Consider the following 23,478-nt stretch of genomic DNA (forward strand, 5'->3'; position numbering starts at 1 on the left):
TCTTACTCTGATTTTATTGGTAATAAAAACTTTTTCCCCGAGTTGAGTCTGTTTTGCTCGTAAATGGTGAGTGATCTCTCCCTGTCCTTATCTCAACCCACAACCTTCCATCATAACTTCTCTTCCCTGCCCAGCTAAGGAGGGGAGTGACAGAGTGGCATTGGTGGGCACCTGGTGTCCAGCCAGGGTCAGCCCACCTCAGACACTGATAATTTTAGCACCCTGAGCACCAAGCTGAAAACAGTAATTTCTGCTGAAATAGACAGTATATCACAAAACTTGTGTGCAAAATCAGGAGCTGGCATCCCATTAAAGATGCAGAATACAGATGACTAAATTGTCGTCACAGTCGAAGTTTCTGGAGCAAACAGACTAAAGTTAGAGAAGGAAAGAGACTCTATCCTGACTATTTAAACCAGTCAGGGAATTTCTTATTCACTGCTCTTTTTCATTTGATGAAATTCTCAGGTAGTGTGTGGTGTGACAACGTATTTTTGGTTCCTGTCTCATATTCCCCCAGGGAGGAGCAATGTTTGACACCATCAGTATTATTTTGAATATCTTAAATTTGAAAAAAAAAAAGAAACCAAACCATCAGAGGGTTTAGCTTGTCCCCTTTCCTGGAAAATAAAGGCTGCAGGAGCCAGGAAACTTTGCAAGCTCCAGGATACAGAATTTCCATGCGCTTTTTGGGAGCTCCTGGGACACTGACCAGCCAGAGCAGTCTCAAGCAGAGCATTGGCCTCAAAGGCCAGCATCTCTGGAGCCTTCACCAGCTCCCTGACCTGCCCCTCTCAGCTGAGGCCCCCAGCCAGCACTGCCCCAGCAGTGGCTTTCATAGCAGGGGCCAAGGCAGCCCACAGCTGAGCAGCTAGAGAGCAAACCCAGCCAAAGTTTAGGCTGCCCAACACAGCATTAACTCTCACTTGGATTTCTGCATGGAAATGCAGCAGGTTAGTGCAAGGCAACGCTCTAGACAGTGGCTGATCCTTTGCTCCCGCGGTCTGGCAGGAATCCAGCTCTGCAGAGAGCCAGCAAAAACGTTTCACAGGATCCTGCAGAGCAGGGGCAACACCACAGGGGCGTTATCCCCCTCAGCTTCTTCCTGCTGCCTGTGTTAATTGATGGACTAGGCAGCAGGACTTGGCTTATAATATCACCCAGTTCCCTCCACCCCCTACCCTGACAGATCAGCTGGATCTGAATTCCTTTTGCTCACAGTAGGGCCAGAGGAAATGCAGATGGAAAAAACTATTAGACTATTTAGCTCATCTTCTGCCAGAGAAGGACTGCTCCCTGCAGTACTCCATCCCTTTGACTTTCTGATTTTTACCTTTTTTCCTCAGAGTTAAATGACCCTCTCTCTTCTGTATGTCCAAGGAAAATTTCTGAAAGATTAAAAATTATTCCAAGATGTTGTGCTGTGCCAGACCCATGTGTTAAAATGTCATCAAGAAATATGAAATGGAGGGGAAAAGCTTTGTCACAAAACTGGTCTGCTTTATCATTTACATTTTTCTTGGCAGTAAAAGGGAACAGGGTATTTCAGCCATGAATATTGGCTCATTGTTTCATTAATTTGTTTTTTTCCTCCTTTTTTTTCTGGCTAAATAAAGATGTTGTGGTGGAAAGAAAGATTGTGGAAAATAACAAATGAAGGTGAAGTGCCAGGCATCATTAAGTTAGTCATTAAGTTTTTAAGGGCCAGATTTTCACGTGTGGCCAGAAACCAGCAGTTTCTGCTGATAACAAATGCTCAGCACTTCTGAAAACTCTGACCACTTCGTCTAAGTGCCTCAGTCAAAGTCCAGCTCTTCAGAAAACCTGGCTTTTCGAAGAGTAGCTCTTCCAAAGTAACCCCTTAGAGATTGTAAGTGTATATCTGTTTAGGAAGAATAAGCACACAGGTACTTCCCAAGCCTTCCTTTGCCTTGCAGACTACTGCTAATGGGCTAACGTGCTCAGAAGATTCAGGGTGTTTATACCAGAAACAAAGGCATTCAGGGACCACCTCCTGCCATGGCCCAGAGCTGCCCCCCAGAGCCCTGGCAGAGCACAGCTGAACTAGGCGAAGACCTTCGCTTCTCTAGGAACAGATGGGAATGAAAGAGGTTGGAACGGCAAAATGCCAAGTACTCTGACATTCCTCTGCAACTTTAGCAGCAAGATTTCTCATCACCTCATGGAAACAAGCCTTCAGAGACTACACCTCCTGCTGTTAAAATGAATGTGGAAACTCCATTAGTTTCTATAGCAGGGTGTCAGCCTCTTCTTATATTCTGGCAGGAGATGGGGGAAAAAGAAATGCTGTTCTTCAGTACAGAGCTGGATCTAGCTTTCTGCAGCTCACTGGGTGCTCATGGGGCTGTGTGCTGCCATGCATATTTATCCCTCTGTTTCACTTTGCAGCGCTCCTGTCAGTTCAGAGATGTCACTCATCAGGAAGGTATCTGAAAAGGCAGTTTATAAAGTAATATTGTTTGGCTTTTTTTTTTTTTTATTAAGCCTCCTGCTGACCAAGCTCCCCTCGACATGTCAGCTTCAGAATGAATATTCATACAATGCAAAAAAGCAAGAAAACTCACTAGAGCAGAAAATTTTTCAGGTTTTCAGAAAGCTGCTGTTTTCTTCTACCACTGTTCCCACCAGCCTGCAGTCCAGCCTGCAAGCAGATCTTGTAGGCTATTTGCATTCTGGAACAGACCTTGGAGGTGTTAGGCTCCCAGAATCCCTTGGCTGCCCTACAGCAGAGGTGCACTGGTGCCTGATGTGCCATGGGTGAGAGCCTTGCCTGTAGGACGTGATTTTGCAACATATACAGCAATGCGCAGTGCAATAGAAGACCATCCATATTTCTTAAAGCTCAGGGAAAATGACACCAAGGCAGGTTGTGCAGGCACTCACCAACATGGACAGACAACAGTCCTGAATGCCAGTTCGTTCTTTATGGGGATTCTTGTGGTTCATGCTCTTTGCTCCCAAGGATGGGTTTCATTCAGTTCTGCCTCCACTTAAGATTATCTTGTATGAAAAGATAGAGATATTTCCTTAACTTCTATCATATGCCTACTAAAGCCCTACACATATGTACAGGCCACCTCTATATTCACAAATTAAAGAAACTCTTAGAGTTTTTGTCACCAAGCACAATCACTTGGAAAAGACTTATGTACACACAACAAATCAGCTTATTATATCTCATGTAGGCATCATCACAGGGGCAAAAGCCAAACATTTCGCAATGAAAGCTGTCTACCCATGTTCCTGGTGCTATCAGTGGTTCCAAAGCCAATTAAAAGCAGGCATATTAAAGATAGTTGCAAACACACGTGACAGATGAAGCATATGTAAAGACCCCAAGAATAATTGCAGAACAAGTCAAGCTATCCAGCATTTTCATCTTAAATTGACCTTACAGTAAGCATATGTTCAGGGTCTGTGTTTAGTGTGTGTAGTCTGTGTTTGAGAAAAGGGCACAGGAACATTGTCACTGTATTAAACTCAATTAGTAGAGAGACTCCTGATTTTTTCATGCAGGCATCTTAACTGAAAAAAGCCCCACCAAAATAGTGATTAGACTAAAATATATGACGTACTGTGCAGGTTTTGCATTGAATATCCTGGATTTACTTTAAGGACATCCTTTGGAGAATATCGATTGAGATTTTCAGGGGTGGCTGAATGACTTAAAAGGATAACTTCCATTGACTTGTTCCACTGGACAATGAAATAAATCAATAAGGCTTGTTCTCCCTGAGCTATTTAGGGCAAAACCCAATAAAGGATTCAGGCACTGTAACACCTAACTTTTGGGATTTGTTCCTCACTCTGAAGCCCAGAATTTTAAGTTTTGGCCCACCTCCACTGGACATAGGAGAGTCAGCCACCTCAGACAGGGGCTGGATGCTAAGTAGAAAGCATGTTTGGAAACTGTGCTCTCCAAGCTGTCTAGAAGACTTCAAGCAGGGAGCTGCTTGAACTCAGTCCTTGTCCTTCTAAGTCTCTGTCACACCACTCTAGTCACCAGCTTTCCAGGCAGCTCTCTTCCTACTGAGCAGGGCACATCCAACAGCTCTTCGTCTTGGGGAGAGTAGCCTACAGTAATGATGATCCAGTGAATCTTGAATATTTTGTTTCACCGTAGGAGAACTTCAGCAGAAAACAAAAAACTTCTTGTGGGGCATTTTAGGCCACTCTCCTAGGAGACTGGAGGTGTTGATCTAGCTGGTTTTAGCACAGATTTGGGATGGTTTGGGCTTTTTTTAGATATCCATAAATGGGGACCAAATCATTAAACTAATCTGTGAGAGGTAATGACAGCACTTGCCAAAAGTATAATTCAAGAGGGAAGCATATTTCATCATGTTTTCAAAGACCCACTCAGTAGGGCAGGTCCCTTGGAGGCTCTAGGCAAGAAATACATACCTTCTGGTGTCCAGGTCAAAGTGGGAGGGGAAGAGGCGTGAAGCAGTTCCAAGAAGAGAAGTTCACCTCATGCCCAAAAGCAGGAAACAGCTTTAAACAAGGCAGGGCACCTTGTAAATTGAGGTGCCTCTAGGGTTAAATGGGAGTTGACTGCAGCATTCTTGAATTGAAATTTTTGTACCTAAGTCCCTTGACTCCATTGGGGTCTGCTATCGTTAATGATGCCCTTTATTGGTGCTAATTATTACCGACTGCTGGCAGTGTGTCCTGCAGTGGGGAAGTCCACACACAAGTATTTAACATGCGATAGAGTTACTGCCCTGAGTCAGAATCTAAAGCTTTGTGAGAGGATTGTGCAGGCAGTTTTGATACACCCTCTGTCTTGCTGACGCAAGTCCTGAAATGACTCTAGTGACAGTATTCTGAGAGAAGAAAATAAAGAGAGCTTGCCAGAGCATCTGTATTTCCCTTGTGCTTTACAGAAAAGACATATGGATCTTCATAGAAAATTATAACCTCCTTGAACAATATAATAGGTAATTATATTTATGACATGGAATTTTTTTGGCACATTGCATGTAAGGATCCTTGTTGGGCTCTGCAGTTTCTTCTAGAGTGCCGTTAAATCTCTTCTTTTCACCCCCTTTTAAAAACACAGAGCTCAGGGTTACACTTTTTTTGGTCCAAAGAGCCCTCCCTGCATCCACTGCACCGAGTGTTGTGGAGCAGCCCCCTCCCCATCACCCTCAGAGGGGCTGCCTCTCATAGGAACTCCAGTCCTGCCTGGAGACCGGCATTCCCGGCAGGGAGCCATGCAGCTGCATTCTCCCAGCGTGGAGGCTGAAGCCGTAGGCTCAGCACAGCGGGGCACAAACAGCCCCACACCATCATCTCCGCAGGCAGCGTGAGGGGGCTGCACTGGGAGGTGCAGGCAGAGAGCTCACAGAATTATTTGCCCCCCCCAGTCCTCGCTGCTGTGCTTGCACAGTTGATTCTGAAAATTGCTCATGCCCGGGAAAATTTTGTCAGACATGTTTGCCATTTCTCCTCCACACCCTTTACAAAGCATGAAAAGTCATCATTGATGTCTATGCCTTGCATGAGGATATGTTTTTTTTCAAAGCACTGTATACACATTATCTCATTAAGAAAATACAATTAAGACTGTAAGTACCTGAAACCTCTTCAGCGTTGCTCCATTGTAACCCAAAAATATCACATGTAATTTCAGTGATACTTGCTCACCGATTATAAAAAAAAAAAAAATGCCCCAAGGCTGAGAAGGTGGATGGCAAATTGCAGCTGCAAATTAATTAAAATAATCAAACAAGTCAGAGGTAACTCCCACAGTAAGAGGGTTGCTTACAAAGGCAATGTTAATAGAGCATTTACCATCAGGAGTTGCTTGGTTCCCTTTTAATAAAATATCTATGATTACCTGATTAGCTGATCATTGTGCAGAGCATTTTGTTCTCAATACAGCCATGAAGCCCAGGAGGAGAGAGGCTTTTATCAGATGGAGGTTGTTTACTTAAAATGTATAATTGAGTTCTCCTTTTTTTTATGGAAGCATGATCCAACAGGCTGCTCATCTCCAACTACATATACTGTTTCTCCTCTCTCCAATCTGAGATGAGCCAGTTTTCTGGCACATGCTTTTCTTGGCAAGGTTACCACAATGATCTGGAATAAAGGCAGAACATTGCAATGGGTATGAGAAGCTAAGCTTTAATGTTTAGAGATGGTCACTGTCCATTATGGTATTACACTAATCATATGCCATCATGCTAGAATTATGACAACATGCCACCTGTGGCTCTGCGCCCACACAGTATTAGCAGAGAAATAAACTGGTTTAGTTTGGTAATATGTGAGAAAGCCAATATATGGTCCACATTTTCCACTGCCACTCACATTTTTAAGGGTGCTTCTTGTGCAGAATGCTGGAACACCAATAAACTTGGAAAATTCAAAGAACACATGAAAACTAGACACCTCATGCATGTAACTGTATATTTATTTCTTTTTAAAGAACACTCCTTAGATGTATTTTCAATATACAAACTTGTTTTCACAGATTTATAATCCACTAAATAGCACAAAATATAATCCAGGTCGTTGGTTTCTTTCATCTGTGCGTGTGCATGCGTGTGTTTGAGTGTGTGTGTGTGTGCGTGCGTGCAGGCACGCATGCTGCTGGTGGTAGTGGTAACCCACCACACGTGTTCAAACACAAGCCCGGGCTCCTCCTCCCTTCCCTCTGCAGCAAACCTTGCCCAGGTGAAGACCCTACACTGGAAGACTGTGACTTTCTTGCCCATGAAACCCATTTCAGAAGAGGCCGGGGTGGCAGTGCTCTCTGCCTTGCCAGCAGGGCCACACACCTCCATCCACAGGACAGGACGGAACAGGACAGAACGGGAGCCTCCCCCAAAGCTGGCACAGGTATTGCAGTAGGGAGTGGCCAGCTGTGGAGTTCAAGTGCAAGGAAACACCTTTTTCTCCTCTCCAAACCCCTCTCTGACACTCCAGGGCACTTCTCCATGACATCTATGGCCCTTGGTGAGCCCTCAGGAGCAGGGGACTGCCAGGCTCGGCAGGGCGCCGTGTGTCCAGCCAGCAGGCCAGCTCCTCGCCCAGCCCCAAGCGGCCGTAGGGGCCTTGCCACCCTGCTGCTGGAGGCCAGGGAGTGGGTCAGGACGCTGCTGGATTCTGCCCTCTGGAACTCAGCAGTGCCCCAGCCCGCTCCTGGAAGCACCAGCACAGCAAACCCTGCCGGTCCCGGTGAGCTACACAGATGGCACCAGTGATGCACATATTTACATGGGGTGGAATGTTTTCCCATAGCTTTTTAAGGAGTATATAGATCAACATGTTCACATAAGACCAAATACTTTTAATATATTTATAACTGTTTTATAAAGCTTTGAAAAAACTCACAATAGCACATTGTTTTACTTTAATGCTTTACGGTACTATCAGTTTAAAATCACAATCAGCACTTAAGTTATAGTCAATCCGGCAAACAAGAGACAAAAAAAATTACAAGAGTTAAGAACTGACTGATACATCTTTTATCTTTTTCTTTTTTTAACTAATGCATAAGTGCAGAATAATATAAGATACTCTAGTTTAAATATCTTGTTTTACAATATACATTTTGTTCTAATTACGCAACAGTAAATCCCATGCTTCACATAGAAAAGCAATCCACAACATTAAGAAAAAAATTTACAATTTATGAAACAAAGTAAATAAATATTAGTATTACAGAATCAGAGCTGTACATAAAAGCTGTTCAGTTTTAATCATATAAAAATATGTTTTAGTGCAACCTCACATATATTGATGCTGTTCTGTTTTACATCATTTAGATCCAAGTGTCCAAAAAAGGAAAGAAATTACATTTATTACAAAGCAGATACACAAATTCTAAAATATGTACAAATTACTGCTAAAAAAATGCTTATAAGAATATAAGCAAAGTAAAGAAAAGGCACAAACATCTGTACAATTTAAAAGTACCAGACCCAATAAGAATTTCAAATTTAGTTTTGGTCAGGCTCATGATGACTTGTTACTTTATCTAATTCTTTTGATATAACAAAAGTATATATAATAGCAAACTACTGTAACTTAGAACAGGCATGCTGTAAATTTGAATACTTTTTCTATCTCTAGAAAAAAAAAAAGGTGGGGTAAATGTATGGGGTGAAAGTCTCCATGCATCTCAGATCAATGCAGCTTGCTCTTCTCAGATGACGGATCTTTCCTCTCCTGTGTGCTTGACGGGGGCTCGCTCCTGCTGTGAAAGCCCAGCTGCTGGACATCCACAAAGCTCTTGCTGTAAAAGGTGGGATGGGTTGGCGCAGTCTGTGATGTACCAAAACTGTCCTGTTCACCACCATGCAAGTCAGGATGGGTGGCTGAGGCACAGGGCTGGCCCGGCTCAGATCCACTAAAGTGTTTAATGCTAAAATGTGCACTTTCTAAGGGTTTCTGGTGAGGCTCAGAAGGCCTCTGCAGCTGCTCCGCCCCGTGCAGAACGGCTTCTTCTGTGGCGATTCGCAGAGAGGCTATGGCTTTTGTACAAGTCTGTATGTTCTCCTCCTGCTCCCTCTCGGTAGCCACCACACTGTCCTCGGATGTGCTCTGGGCCAGCAACAGCAGCGGCGAGGAGGGGGCGCTGGGGGGAGCAGCGGGGTGCAAGCTGTGCGGAGAGGTACGCTTCTCGTGGGGCTTCGAAATGCTGAACGGCTCTTTTGCCAGGGCTTCCGCAGTTCCTCTCTGCTTCTCCTCAGAGACCTCCCTCTGCAGGGCCAGAGTGGACGGAGAATGTAAACCTGAAAGGGCCACGGGGACTGAATGGACCATCTGGATCCCCCCGATAGGCATCATGGGGATGGGTGCTCGGATCTGCTGCTGGGAGTGTAGTGGAAGATGACTGAAGACGTAGTCGCTCGGACCTTCAGGGAACAGGCTAGACCTGCGGTGCTCCATGCCTCCTTTTTCTCCATATATGTTGAAATAAGGTGCCTGAGACAACCCCCTCCTCTGTAACCAGAAGAAAAAAACAGAGATGTCAGCACTGTAACTATCAGAATTCTTGTCTGGCTGCCAAACCACCTATCTGCTTTCCTGTCTAACACAACCTCCCATTCACGAAGCACCTTTCATCCAGACGGATCCCAAAGCATTTGGAAAACTCCGCTAATTGCATATCCAAACAACAGAGGAGGTTTTGCTTAGCTCAGCCCTACAGGGCTCATGACTCTGAGGTGAAAGGCAGTGGCTAGTTAAGAGAGTTCAGCAACACAATGCAGCAATTTAGGTCAGGAAGTGGAGGGTATTATATTCAACTGAAACTTTGAATAGAATTTGGGGTAGATAGATTTTCATTCCCCAGGAGAAATTTGGCCAGGAGATCCATCTTACCCTCTCTTTTGGAAAAATATGCTGGTATTTAAACTTTATTGCAGAGAAGTACATGTCTGAACATCCCCTGCTCAGCACCACTGCTTGGCGTAACAGGGAATATCTGACAGCATGTATGTATTTACTGCCTTCTGAAAAATCTGCTCTTGAGCCCCACAGAAGGCACTTGCTCCCCGGGAGCTTTATCCAATCCTTGGTGAAAGCAGATGGGTATTTCCATGCAAGTTCAAGTGTCTTTGTGTGATGAAGACACAAATTTTTTTAGTCATTGAGACAATGGAGTACCCCTCTGGCTTATCTGCAGTGTAAACAATAAATAATAACAAAAGCACAGGCATCAGCTGTGAGCAGAAGTGATGATTGTGTCCCAGGGAGACTCACCCAATCATAATGGGATTGAGAAGAATGGGGGATTTTGTGACGGCTAATAAAAGCCAATCTCGCAATATTGACATTTTCACTGCCTTCCCATTAGTTCCTGCCTTGAAAGAATAAATAGCTCCATCTCCACGCAGTATTAAATATGCCCTGGGCTTTTGGGTTCCTTTTTATTTTCATTCCTAAGTTTTAAAATTTGTTTGCTATCTCATGATTAAGTATCATTTCTTGCTGACCAGAGGAGTAATGATGACAGAAGTGCAGGATGACATTTTCATAATTATATGTGGGATTTGGCCACACATCTCTCAGGGACTCTCATATGAAATTAAATGAATGAAAATGCTCATCTCTGCTCTGTAAATTGACCAAACATGGATCAATTGCCCCACAGCTGTAATGCTACCACAGCCTTGGTGTGGCAGCCCGAGGACTGCGCTGCTAAATGCCAATGCATTGAAGTGGCAGCACTTCACTGCTGGGAAATCCTAGCTCTCAAGGCATTAAGCAACCTCTTGATCCCATCCTAGGGAGCTGGTTTAGGGGGCAATTAAAGATTCAGTTTCTGTGCTACCCAAGGGCTCAATCTCACTGTGCTCAGATGCTTTGTCCTGTTTAATATAAATCAATGTCAAGACAGGAAAGGGTGACCCATAATCATCAGAGTCAAACTTCAGAGATATTATTCAGAGACTAATCTATGTTGGGAATTTTCCTATTCAGAAAGTGAGACACTTGAGTCTCATAAAAGAGAAACTGCCATAAGAAAGCACGGTGACAGCACATTATATTGCTGAATGGGGAAAACTATACAAAATAAACTGCAACTGCCAAGCCACAAGACAGTTCACCTACCCTGTCAGTCTTTCCTATCACTAACTTCACCTCTGCACAGCTGCTTGCCCCTTTTTTTTTTCCATCTTCAGACTGTCAACCAGTTCCTCAGTCATACTGTCCTTTTGGACATTTCCTACACCATGACATTTATTACTATTACATCTGATGGGAACTTGGGCTAAGGAAAATTGAGCAAAAAAAAAAAAAGAGTAAAACTCATCAAAGAATAAACCTAGTCACACACAAAACTCTAACTGAGAAAGACATTGGCTTCATGTTTTACCCTGCCAGAGTTTCATAAGGGAATAGAGCAAGAGTCTGTCCTTGCTGGATGGAGGTGGCTAACATGACAGAAACTGCTGTGTGCTTCAAGATCCGCCACATCATCCAATATATGTCTCATATGCCCAACTTTAACACAGATAGTGACAGTGTGTGTATGTCACTGGATACCTTCCAAGCCTGGCTGGACACATACTGGATTATTTCTCTCTAGCCCAGGCAGGTAAGTTTAGAAACAATTAACATAAATGGTTACAATCACTAGTAACTGTTCCTACCTCTTTCCCTGCTTTTATTTCCTTTACCAATATCTAGCCTTTTCATTCCTACAAGCAGGCACACATATTCACAGAGAAAGACTGCCTCTTTTCAACAAGCATCCTGAAAATGTGAAGACTTTCTGCAGTTGACAGGGCAAGTATTAGATCACAGAGCACAGAGCAGGCAGTCCTGGCATCTTTTTGCAGTCAGAATGGGCTGCTGCCAGTGCTGCGAGCTGATCTCTTCTCTTTGTCAGGTGATGGGAATCCAGTTTGTTTCCTATTAATTCTCATTTGTTACAGTTTAGCATATTTCCCTTCAACTCCAGGTAACATATAATTTCTCAAGCAACAGTATTCTGCAGCAGCTCCTCACTAAATGCTCTGACCTGGTCACAAAGCCAGACTGCCACATCAGACCCCTGAGCAAAGCCAAATCCAGCTTCACAAGTCCCTCAGAATGCCTCAGGGATGAGATAGGGTTTACCCTGTATCTGGTACATCACCCAAATCAGGCTGTGCGAGATTAAGAGGAAGATCACATTTCAAAGCCAAGCACCCTTCACAGACATCTTCTGGGCAGCCTCAGACCACAGCTTGCAAAAACATGTTGGGTGGAAAACAGTCTCTTTGATTAGCATGTCATAATGTACTTGAGGTTTTTAAAGTTAAAAACCAGACAACACTGAACTCTACAGTGAAAATCAGTAACAGAGCACATTACCAATGTGCCTCCTGAAAGACATGATGCCCAATAAAGTGACTGTAACTCTGTGTGGCCCTCACTTTCAGGATCAGCTCAGTTTGCAGCCCAACACAGAATGCACCACAGTAGCCCAGATGCACCAGTGAACCTATTTACAGTTTACCTGGAATTTTATGTCTCTCTGTACAAGAATGCACTTCACTCAAGATGATAAAGTAGTGAGTGTTTGGGAAGTGATTTAATATCCATGTTCGGGTTGATCAAAGGACCATAAGTCCTATAAACATTCAAGTGGTCATAGAGGTGCCTAATTCCCTTCAGTCCTTCTGAATATATCAAGACAGGCTTCAGACTTCAAAATGAATGAGATGAGAAACAAGATGGCAGCAGAAGCAAAATCCACTATTGCCTAGAAGCTAAAATAGCTGTGAGACACCAGTCTGTGCCACTCACAGCAAGGCACCTCTTTGATCTCTTTGTGTCTATCCTGGGACTGGAAGAAGAGGCAAAGGTTCTGGTCTGCACTAGGAAGTAGCGAGGTGTACTAAGGTTTGGGACAAGCTGGAATGGAGTGAAAACTGTTTGTGCTGGATCCCATATTGATGATACAAGTGTTGTGGGTTTGGAAGGAAAGGTTGCTTCAGACTAGCCCTAAGTGGCCTCTTTGCAGTCACTTGGATGGCCACTCACAGTTCAAGGGCACCTGCTGCCCTCCTGGTGCACATTTTCAGTTTCATTCCATCTGAGAACAATCCAGGTCACTTACTCCTGAAAAAGTGAGTCAAAACACAAAAAATGTGACAACAGAGACATATACCTCATCCAAACGAAAATGATAAAAGAGATTCACTCAGGGCGAACAAATGAAGCCTTCCTATTCCTTCTCTTTCTCTCAGGACTGGCAGAAGATGACTTGGAAGAAGAATCTGAGCCCTTTGATAATGGCATCAGCCTCCTCAGTAAGGAAAGAAACCTCTGCCATTGACAGAAGATCCTGAATGTATTTAGAGAACAGAAGATATCTGGCATTAATTTTAAAGACACCAACTTAACTACTCAAAGTCAAGTGTGACCTTGCATACACTTGAGACTTAGGCTACTTTAGAGAGAGTATTCTGTTGCAAGAGTCTATCCTGCTATTGCTTGCCAAAGGAGAAAATAAGTGTGTATTTTTCTGTATTTTTATACAATCTAAAAAATATTTACTTTCACCACGCTCTTTTCCACTTCCTAAACAAATAATTTTAATTGCTTTCTATGTGGTGCTTTTCATGCATGAGCACTTTACAAGCCTTTTGCATGAGACCACCAAAATACATGGACATTCAACAGGAAGCAAGATGAAGAGCAACTAGAGCAGCACTGGCCAAAGAGACTGAGCAAATACATCAATTTCAGCTGAGAAGAAAGAAAACTGGCCTCTTCTGAGAACTGCAGGCACCAGAAGCACAAAACTGCCCTTACTCCTGCAAGGACTGGGAACCCAATGCAACTCTGAAAGCACTTTAAGGATTGTAAGCCAGCATGAGCTGCTAATGATGTTCTGGTTTGCTGGATTTCACTACTCTAAAAAGTGAAAAACAACCTTTATTCCTTTTTCTTCTCTGACAGCTTTCACTCATAGCTAGCTCAGGTGCTATTTGTCTTCCCACATGCGAGTATAATAACTTGTGTTTCACTTAAGCTTGTCTAATGTTTGGCTAAAGTACATTTTCCAGAAAGGCATCAAGAGACCAGGAATGCATCTTTCCTTCCTTGCAGTCATTTGTTGCAATAGGCAATCATCCTCACTTGTCCTTTTTTTCATTTACATTTGCCTGGGCTCCGCTTCCAGTGATGCCTCCTGTATTCAGGTTGTAGTGACTCTACTGAGGTCTGGCCTTCTCTCTCAAACACTCAACACGCCATCAAGTTACTGATCCTTTCTGTAAGACAACTGAACTGATTTTTCATTGTGTTTTTCACTACCACATGTCTGACTCTACCTCAAACCAAGGTAAGCATTAGAAGTCCATCTGGCATGGTGGACTTTTTTAAAAGAAGGAATGAGAAGTGCTAAGAAGTGCTAAGAGAGTCCTTACAATGTGCTAAATGCCTTGCTGGAAGGTGTGCATAATGCATAAGAAAAATATTAAACAAGAACTGTCAGATGGTCAAGGATTACCGTTTTTGCTAGCATAATTAACATCTAAAATCTTTACTACGGGATGCCAGTGTATATCATATGGGACACGAGGGACTGGGGCACCCTGCACAATGTCAGCTGTAGAATCCCATATGATCCCATTCATTTGATACTAAGACATCATGACTAGTTAAACTGGTGACTCTTCACCCACTTGTGCTTCCTCACATAGTCAGGAATGCAGAACTGCTGGTGGGATTTGTACCCTCTCTCAGCTGTGCAGCGGTCGCTCCTGTCAGAGTGCGGCAGGGTTTCAGCATGCCCTTTCTCAAGGACCATTTAATCAATCAGTCACCCTCTCCAGTGCTCTCCTCAACAATTTACTAGGTCATGGGGCAACATCTAAGATGTGGGAGAAGCATCTGTGTTGCTCTCTCCTATAAATACGGCTACTCAAGTTGCAGCTTTCCCTTATACCCCTGAAATACTGGGAAATCGCTTTTGGATCTGCCAGGCTGGCAGCATCTCAGCTCTTTTTGGTCCACCCCTGGTCCAAACATCCTTGCCCAGGTGCATCCTTCACTCCCTTCCTGGGAGCAGATAACACATCAGCCTGACTCTACAGAGAAAAACACACCAGAGCTGAGAAATGCTGACTGTATGAACTCAGGGTTCAATTCTTCTCCTCCACAGAGGGACAATGCAAAGACTACATGGAGAGCCAAGAAGATTGGGAATGGGGAAGCAGGTAGAAGAGGCCAGCCAGGAGAAGAGCAAGGAGTTCTGAGGTAGCTTGCCCAGGTTGAACCCACATATAGGCAGGCAGTGAGAGGGCAGCCACAACAGCAATATGGCGAGGAAAGCATAGTTAATAAATAAGTAAATTCACACCTAGGAAGGCCATTCCTTACCTCTGAAGGTGTAATCTATTTGTGAAGGGAGTGCTTTGTGAATGCTAGAGCTGGTCAAAAGTGCCAATCAGGCACTTTCTGAGAGCTGATTTACCAAAAGGGAAGAGCACAGATAGCAGCTGTGCAAATTTTGCATATTTCCACCCAAACAGTTGTGGCACTTCCTGCGGGGCATACAGCTGCCTGCTCCTCTCACACAATAATATCCTTTAAATTCCAGCCACAGATCATTATTTCAGTGTGCACTCTACTTTTCTAAGAGGTTCCATTATCTTAGCATTTTTATTCCATTAAGCAATACTCAGTGATGGGCACCATACCACAAGAACAGGGCTTTAAGCCTTGATTTTGGCTGGATCTCACCTGAGAGTCCAGGAAGTGCAAGATTTCTTACAGTGCAGAAGAAAGCCTCACAAACCATGTAAGCTTTATGAACCATTTAAAAATTATACATACATATATATATGTAATGAATATGGAGGCAGAAAATGCAAACCAGCCTAATGTTCATGGAGCTACTCAGAGTTCTACCAAGTGAACACTTGCCCCTTAGGCTGACTCTAGTGTATCTAAATGTATTAGCATCCTGACTTGGTCTTTGTCTATTCCAAACTTCTTGCATTTGTTCCAAGACTTCCCACAAAGACTCAAAGTTTATGTCTTCTACAAGGCTGCAAAGATTTTTTAAATGCTCAAATTCAGTAAGAGCACAGTTTTTGACAGGAGGAATGAAAATATTCTTTCATACTTACTGAATGTCCCACTGGAATAGATTCAGACTGTAAATATTGACCCATGGACAATGCTGGGTTGTGGTACAAGCCCCTGCGGGGAGACGCCGCTCTAACGGAGGCCATGTATCGCCTCTCTCGCCTGGGAGACAAATCTCTTCGAACAGACACATCTTTCCCTGGTGACATTGGTCTCCTTGGCGATAGGTGACGTCTTGGGGACACGTCCCGTCTTGGTGATAACTCTCTCCTCAGCACAGCCTCCTTCCGCGGGGAAAGGTGCCTCATGGGTGAAATATCTCGTCGGGGTGACAGATGTCTTCTGGGTGACAAATCCCCTTTTGGCATCAAATACCTCTTTGGTGAGTTATCTCTGTAGGGTGAAGAATCGTAGCCAGGTGACGACTGTTGACTGGAAGGTGAGAGGTCCCTCGGAGAAGAACTGGGATCTAACGAAAGCGTGCAATCCTCGTCCATGCTGCTGGGTATGTCCAATCTGTCTTTATCGGGCTCTGAATCCGTACTCTTGCTCTGGAAAAACCTCTGATATTCTGTCATTTGTGTGTCGTCACAGGAGTCGCTTGGTGTTATAAGCTGAGTAACCTGAATGCTAGGTAAGGTGACCAAGTAACTGATGAGGGAAGAGTGTCCCACGGAAAGGGAGCCCTCTGGGGAAGCCCCCTGCGATGCTCCAGCCGAGTTCACTGACAGGGAAGAGAACCGAGGGGGCTGCGGGCTGGTGCTTCTTGATCTCGTTTTTGGTGTCGAGTCTCCCTGAGTATCATCAAAATCATCCTCATCTTCATCATCATCATCATTGTCGTCGCCGTCCTCGCCATCTGATTCCTCTGCATCAGAAAACTGGTGCTCTGCTGACAGCCCTGCCAGGCTGCTGCTCTTCTCTGCTTCCTGCTGCATGTCCTCCATATTTTCTGTAACAATCACAGCAAGTCCAAATGATTAGCACATATCCCACCTCTCACGCCACAACCATTCCCCACCCAGCACACTCAATGCCATCACTGGATGCTCTTCATCTGGGATGGCTGCATAAAGCCATTCCTCATCGATTAAAACCACATTTTTTTTCAAAATAATGCCTAAAATTCTATACTTGAAGTATGGAAGCAAATTATCTGATACTACCTTGCAACTTCACTGTTGGGAACCTCATATGAGACAGATGACAACAGGCCATACCTTTATTTCTAGTGCTTTTTCATGTAAAAAAGTATAATCCAGATAACTAGATAGAATTTTTTTTTTTTTTACTTCCTGTTTATTAAAATGTTAACTCTCAATTAAAAAATGCCCCAAATATGCGTAATATATTTTCCCATGCCCATCACTGTGCTAAAGTGCAGTGAGTCATTTACAGACTCCATACTTTCCATACTTTTGTTGGAATGAGGCCATTCCAACTAAATTAAATCAGTTTGACATACCTGCTTCTTCAGTTTCAGCATCATCTACAGATGTCATTGATACTCCAAGCTCCAAGCATTTTTTCATGTGTGCTTTAGACTTCATATGTTTTGTCAGATTTCCTGTGGATCAGAGATTAATGTAATTAATGGACAACAACAAAGATCATTCTTCAAGTAAGCTTTTGGTGTATCTTAACTCCATTATGGTGCAGGTAATGGGGTTTAGCTTTAGAAAACACCACAACAGACAGGGCTGACTCATCAAGACCACTGGCCTCAGAGCCTGTTTTAATGAGACTCATTTTTTATATAGAAAATAAAAAAATTAAATACACTCAGGGCCTGAGACGTACATAGGCATCTCTCCAATTTTCCACATGATATTTAGGCACCCCTACAAAACCCACTTTTGGATGTTATCTGTTCCTGGACTCATTGTTCATACTATGTACAGATTGCCTAGACATTGAAGTAAGTCCACAGCACAGCAGCCATTCAGGGCTCATGCTCCCATTTACACAGTGGCACTTTCCAAGTAAGGGCTCTCCCATTTACTTTGCACATGGTTTCCAAATGCTCCATGTATTTGAAGCATTTGGAGGCAAAAGTACCTCACCAAAAAAAAAAAAAAAAAGACACTTATAGGAGACTTTTCTATGCAAATTTACCATCTAGCTGCAGTCTCTGAACTGAGAGGAGCTGTGCTTACAGCACCCACCTGGGATGGGGGAAATTCAGGTTCAGCTCCCAGATTTAGAGTATGGATCTAAACCAGACACAGCAGAGATTTGAAAGCAAATCTCCCATTCCCCTGAAGGAGCAATCTAACACTAGACTATTGATTTTCTGGAGCGTCTGCCTTGGTCTGTTTTTTCATAGATTAAAAAACTGGGTTGAGATTGGCCCCAAGAGACATTTCACGACAAAGAATCTTGAGCACAAAGCACAAGCTGGAGAATATAGCTCTAATCCATTTGCCACTTCAGCCTCGTTTGCAACACCCAAAAGGGAAAGCATGGCACAAGCAAGACCAACCCACTACCAAGTCATGGTGTTTCTTAGCTCAAGGAAAGCCCTCTGGAAATACATTTATGCTGCTTCTAGGACCCCAACTAGCATCTCCAGATGGTGTTGTGGTACATGCCATCTGGGGTCAGGAACACTGCACTCCTCTGCTGAATAGCGCAGGTGTGCTTAGAAACTCACAATGCTCTTCTTCTCTCCCTTTCAGCTCCAGCTAGTTTGAATAATTCCCTTCTCACTAGGAGTTTCTTGAGTCTGTGCACTGCATGAAAAATTTGACTTGGCCATTGATGCTTCTGGATGGCTAAATTCTCGGAAAAACTAAAAATCTAAGTACTTCTGAAAGTTTATCCTCTACTGCTCTCAGCAAAGTAGCAACAGTAGTTATGAGGCTGACAACTGCTTATAATCAGTAATGCACCAGTTAAACACTTCTTGTACTTCAAAGCCTAACCTAGTCTCTTGCTACTCATGCCCCTTCTGTGCAATAGCATGACACCTCTTTTTCCTGGAATGTCCTCTCTGAACACAGCTATAAAACCACAACCCTGTCATGTACTTCAAGTCCCTACTCAAGACCCATTCCTCCAGCAATGTCAAATGTAAGCAATGATATGAGAGCAGCTCACCAGATGGTCTACTGGGACTACAAACAAGCAGCTCCTTGTCTTTGTCTCTACATGCCCATGAATGTGCCCATCTTAAATTAGGCTGATGGGTCTACTACCATCCATCAGCTGTTCCCATCTTTGGCACAGAAAGAACTGCTGGAGTAATGGAAACTATTACAATTCTCAATCCTCAAAACAGCCATGAAACTGCACGGGGATCTTGGGAGAAATTTCCTTCAGCATCCTTTCTCCCCCTTTGAGTTAAGTTTCACTGCACTGGGACTAGAATCCATTCTTTTGTCTGCCAGAGGGAAGCTAAGAAACTGAGAATGTAAGGCTCATTTAGGCTGTGCTACAAAGAAATGATACCAAGGAAAGGATTTTTTTTTTTCAAGGAGATGGTTGCATCACAAATCTGAATTCCAAATAATACCATTATCTGTGGCCACAGGGTGACAAATGGAAGCTTTTTTTCTGTGCTGATAAATACATGTGAACAGAAGCTATCAGATCTCTATTCATAATTAATGCCACAGTGGATGGACTGGCCCATCTAGGAGACATATATTATTTATAAACTTGAAACTGACCCACTGTAAAGCCTGTGAAGGCATGTATTCCTCAGCAGCTGATGCTCTGCTTCTACATTATGTCATAAGAAATATGGTCTCCTGGTAGCATTTAAGTGTTGCTGCAATTAAAATTTGCACCATGCAACAATATTGGCAAAGTATTATTTTTCAGGGTGCTTCTTATGCTACTACATTTTCCCTGCAGACAGAAGGACCATCCAAGAGCCTCTAGGTTCTTAATGAAGCTATCCAAGGAGTCTCAGAGTCTTACAAAATCCCTGGATTAATTGAACAGAAGAGAACAAACTTTCTTATACAGTCCTGTATATATAAACACAACAATTTTATTCTGAAGAAAATATTCTTCTTGATTGCAATGGGTGATTGGATCCCAGAGGGCAAAATAGCTCCAGAAGTGGCAAGAGCTCAACTAAAAAGGTCAAGTACCTTTAGTTTTGAAGGCAAAATTGCACAGCTTGCATACATAAGGCCGGACATCAGTGTGAGTGCGGATATGTTTTTTGAGCATGCTTGGCTTTTTACAGCGAATGCCACATTCTTCACAAATGTACTTTCCTCGGCCACGACCTCTGACATAGACATAATCCTCATTTGATTTATACCTGTTGGAAGAGAGCAAGTATTTAAGTCATTCAGATTTTAGGTCTGATACATGTACAAACATCACTTCTATGCATCTGATCCTCACAATCAATGCAAACTCACAGAAGTCCAAAGGAACTACTGAATTTTCAGTATGGAACTCATAAAGTATTTGGCTTTCAGAGAACGTACTGGTCCCAATGTATTTAAACAATATGAAACCAACAGGTTGCAGTATGAGAACAGTATAAACACCTTGTCAGGAAACCAATGAAGAACCATTCCTATAGACACAACTGCAAATATAAGCCTATAGGTTGGATTTCAGCTCACTGTAGTCTTGTACAGCACAGACATTTACCACCACTGAAAACAGCATTATTTTGCAGCATGGTTCATTTAACTATTTTAGTGTATTTATCCCTTGGGATCAGATAAATCACATCCTGGAAATGCCTGTTTCTTCCCATTAAGCATAAAGGGAACATGGATGACGAGCAAGGATATATTCATTCACATTACACATGCCTGACATTCCCTAAGATAAATTGCTCCCCAAAGAGACATGGAGTTGATTTCACTCAGGTATGTGATGCTTTAGAAATAAAATGGTCAAACACAGATACTTTGAAGAAAGCTATTACTGAAATTTTTCTTATCACGGCATAGAACCGACACACAGACATAAGGTTTCTATTCTGTTTTTTTACTGATCACATAGTGTGCAGTTAGAAAATAAATAAGATATGAAAATCTATGTAAAGCTGTACATTGCCTTTATTATCATGTAAAATGTTGTTAATGGAGAAATCTAAAGGAGTCTAGGGAATCTACTCAGGCTGTTCTGAGGTTTGAAGACTGCATTCCTTTGGGGAAGAATTCCATCCTCATTCACTCAAAGTAAAATCCAGGAAGTGCAAGAAGTGAGAAATAATATTTCTTCTGCTCTCTATCCTCCATTGCCCTCATCCTAAGCAGCACAAAGTACTTTCAGTCATTCTGTGGATGCACAACCCACAAAATATCCTTGATACTGACATTCAGTACTTCAAATAAAAAAGGGACTATGTGAAAGATTCTGTTAATGTGATGATAACTCTACAAGAAAAAAAGTGACAATTTTTGGGTTACAGAGCTGGAACATTTTTCAAGTGTGCTGTTCTTAGATGAACACTTTCCCATATGTTTAGCTATATCATAGGCAATATAAATTCTGAAGTTAATATTCTAGAAAAACAGTGTCCTGTTTTGAAGTCAATCTTATCTTTTAAACTCATTAGCTCCTCTTTCAAATGCAGATGCCTAAATTCAGGTTTTTTTCATCTCATTTCCAACAAAGCTGTACTTCTCCCATATCCTTCATTGTCCCTGGCAGCATGGACAAAACTGGAATAGTCTGAAATAATGTAGTATTTAGTCATCTCTCTAGCAGGTTTTCTGTACAATATTTTTGGGATCTTGGTTTCCCCATTTCCCAGGTTCTCCTTCATAAGCACATGCCAAGGACTGCTAGTTACCTCTCTATCCACTGCTTCATCAACTTCCTCCAAGCTTTCTCCCACAGACAAAAAAAAAAAAAGTCCATTATTATTTGAAATACTGCTATTTTATCTTCTCTTCATCTCTCCTTACAATCTGATTTTTCTGGGATGGAGTCTACCGTACCACCCCTGACTGATACTGGTAAGATAAATGCTATGCTATTACATGTGCTTTTCTGTTGCTCCATCTCTGCTCTTCTTCTGCTTGACCTCATTCCACTGGCTTCTGTCACCTGTCAGATCCCATTGGACACAAAGACAATGATAAAACATGTGTCTCTTCATCATTCATATAGATGGTTTTTGGCCACAACTGACCTTGACTCTTTAAGCATGCTTCATCATAACAATGACTGTAAGAGAAATGACACACACAAACTTGACATTTAAAGAAGGGCTGGTGCAAAAACTAAAAGACCAGAAGTCAGAGTCATGGTGATTACCTTCTAGACCTCAGGAATATTTGATCTTACTGCTAGTTTGTGCCTCTCTCAAAGCTTTGAGTAATTTCCCCCTTCTTACTATGTAATGTCCATGTAAGGACTTTGGCCACTGCTGCTCAGAGTTTGACTAGGATGGGACTCTTGAGTCAAAAAGCATTAACAAGCCTCAGAGTCCTGCAATTTCTATTCAAAATGTTATTTTATTTGGATTCTTCCATTAGAGTCTATTCCTGGTAGATATGAAAGTACAAACATAAGCAAACGGTGAATTCTTGCTGTCAGCTAATGTCATTAAACTAGGTGTCAGATGAGCAGGCATGCTTGTCCTGTCCCTTCTTTCTTTGCACACCACTAGTAACTAACTGTACTGCAGCAAGGATTGAACCTGAAATTACTGCTTTTTTTTGAGAAATACTGCTTCAAATCCCATCAGTCACATCTGCAGTCAGATGATGGAAGGCAGATTTTGTGATTGAGATAATTTCACTTGAATCAAGCCACCTGCCAGTGGTAACAATGCAGTGTTTAGTTTGTTCCTTCCAAACTCCCTCTGCTATGATGCTCTTGATGGGCTTTCTGCGGTGAGGTGGTGATGTGCTGTGACATCTGGTGGAACTGGCTGACATTTGGACTCGATCTCAGAGGTCTCTTGCAACTGTAACAACTCTATGATTCAATGATCTACTTTTTGCCTCAATTCTGATTCTGCTCCTTCAGCTTCTTACTCATCCCCAGCCCCAGCTATCTGCTTTTTGCCCAGCTGCCATATGCATGCTCCACCCCACTGGCACAAGGCAGCTGCAAGAGCTCCACTCGCCTGCCAGGTGGACAGGCTTTCACACAAATCAAAAGCAGACAAGCACAGATCTTTCTCAGCTAATTACCTTCTTCACACCTATGAAACAAAACCAATCACAAAGCCTAAGGAAACCCATTCCCCATGAAAACCGAAAACCAAAACGAAAATATCCTGCCGAAACAAGGTACAACCATCCATGCTTGTCTATCCAGGGGAGAAAATGTGACATGAAGACAACAGACATTTGCTATATAGTTCATTGCACTATGTGCTGAGAGGAGATGAAGGTGTGCTTGAAGAGAGAAGAACAAAATAGCTCAACAAACAGCCAAGAAGAAGCAAGCATAGAAACCCACCCACATCAAAAACTAGCTTTAAGAAGTGATAGACAATAGATAGCTTTAAGTGCAATAGACATTAACTTGAAGAGAAGGAAAAATTCAATAACCCTGACAGAAAGCAGTGCTAGACATGACAATAATATCTAAGGTATATTACATCAATTTAAAAAATAGCCAAATGAATGTCAAGAATGGAAAGAATTAATCTGTTCTTCCACAAATAATTCTTGTAAAATGTACCATGAAGTTATGATGCATGAGGAAAGAGTGCATCACTGCATCACCTCATTTGCTGCAGTTTTGCAGTTTATATGTTTCTATTGAGGAAGTCCCAGTCTATTGTACAGACTATTTGTTCTCCCCACTCCAGAAATTGATGTGCACATCAAGGTTTCATATGTTTTGTTTTACTCAAAGTGTATCTAAACATAGCCAAGTATTACTAGGAGACATTTCTAAGTGAAGTGTGAATTACATGATTTTACTCGAATAGTTTCATAAACCTTATTGATGTACAGGAAAACTTAA

At 42.7% G+C, this 23,478-nt stretch overlaps 1 protein-coding gene and 1 long non-coding RNA gene across 10 annotated transcripts in view; both read right to left on the minus strand.

Moving 5' to 3' along the window:
* LOC139593391 (uncharacterized) overlaps positions 1-6,012 on the minus strand; it is an 85,352-nt gene extending 79,340 nt beyond the window's left edge. Inside the window, exon 1 of the long non-coding RNA XR_011680282.1 lies at positions 5,864-6,012. This is a non-coding gene — a long non-coding RNA (uncharacterized lncRNA). The remainder of the gene's footprint in view (positions 1-5,863) is intronic.
* Positions 6,013-6,424: 412 nt separating this feature from the next.
* Positions 6,425-23,478, minus strand: part of HIVEP2 (HIVEP zinc finger 2) — a 137,145-nt gene continuing 120,091 nt past the window's right edge. For all 9 annotated transcript variants that reach the window (XM_071434236.1, XM_071434231.1, XM_071434228.1 and 6 more), the window contains 4 exons: positions 19,671-19,846; positions 17,036-17,137; positions 15,612-16,522; positions 6,425-8,979 (listed from right to left, as the gene is read on the minus strand). In XM_071434236.1, the coding sequence (XP_071290337.1) occupies positions 8,161-8,979; positions 15,612-16,522; positions 17,036-17,137; positions 19,671-19,846 (2,008 nt within the window). In that variant the 3' untranslated portion in view covers positions 6,425-8,160. The remainder of the gene's footprint in view (positions 8,980-15,611; positions 16,523-17,035; positions 17,138-19,670; positions 19,847-23,478) is intronic.

The sequence above is a fragment of the Agelaius tricolor genome, unplaced genomic scaffold (genome assembly GCF_023055355.1).
Source record: "Agelaius tricolor isolate 1412-34295 unplaced genomic scaffold, bAgeTri1.0.p SCAF_1, whole genome shotgun sequence".
NCBI classification, from domain to species: domain Eukaryota; kingdom Metazoa; phylum Chordata; class Aves; order Passeriformes; family Icteridae; genus Agelaius; species Agelaius tricolor.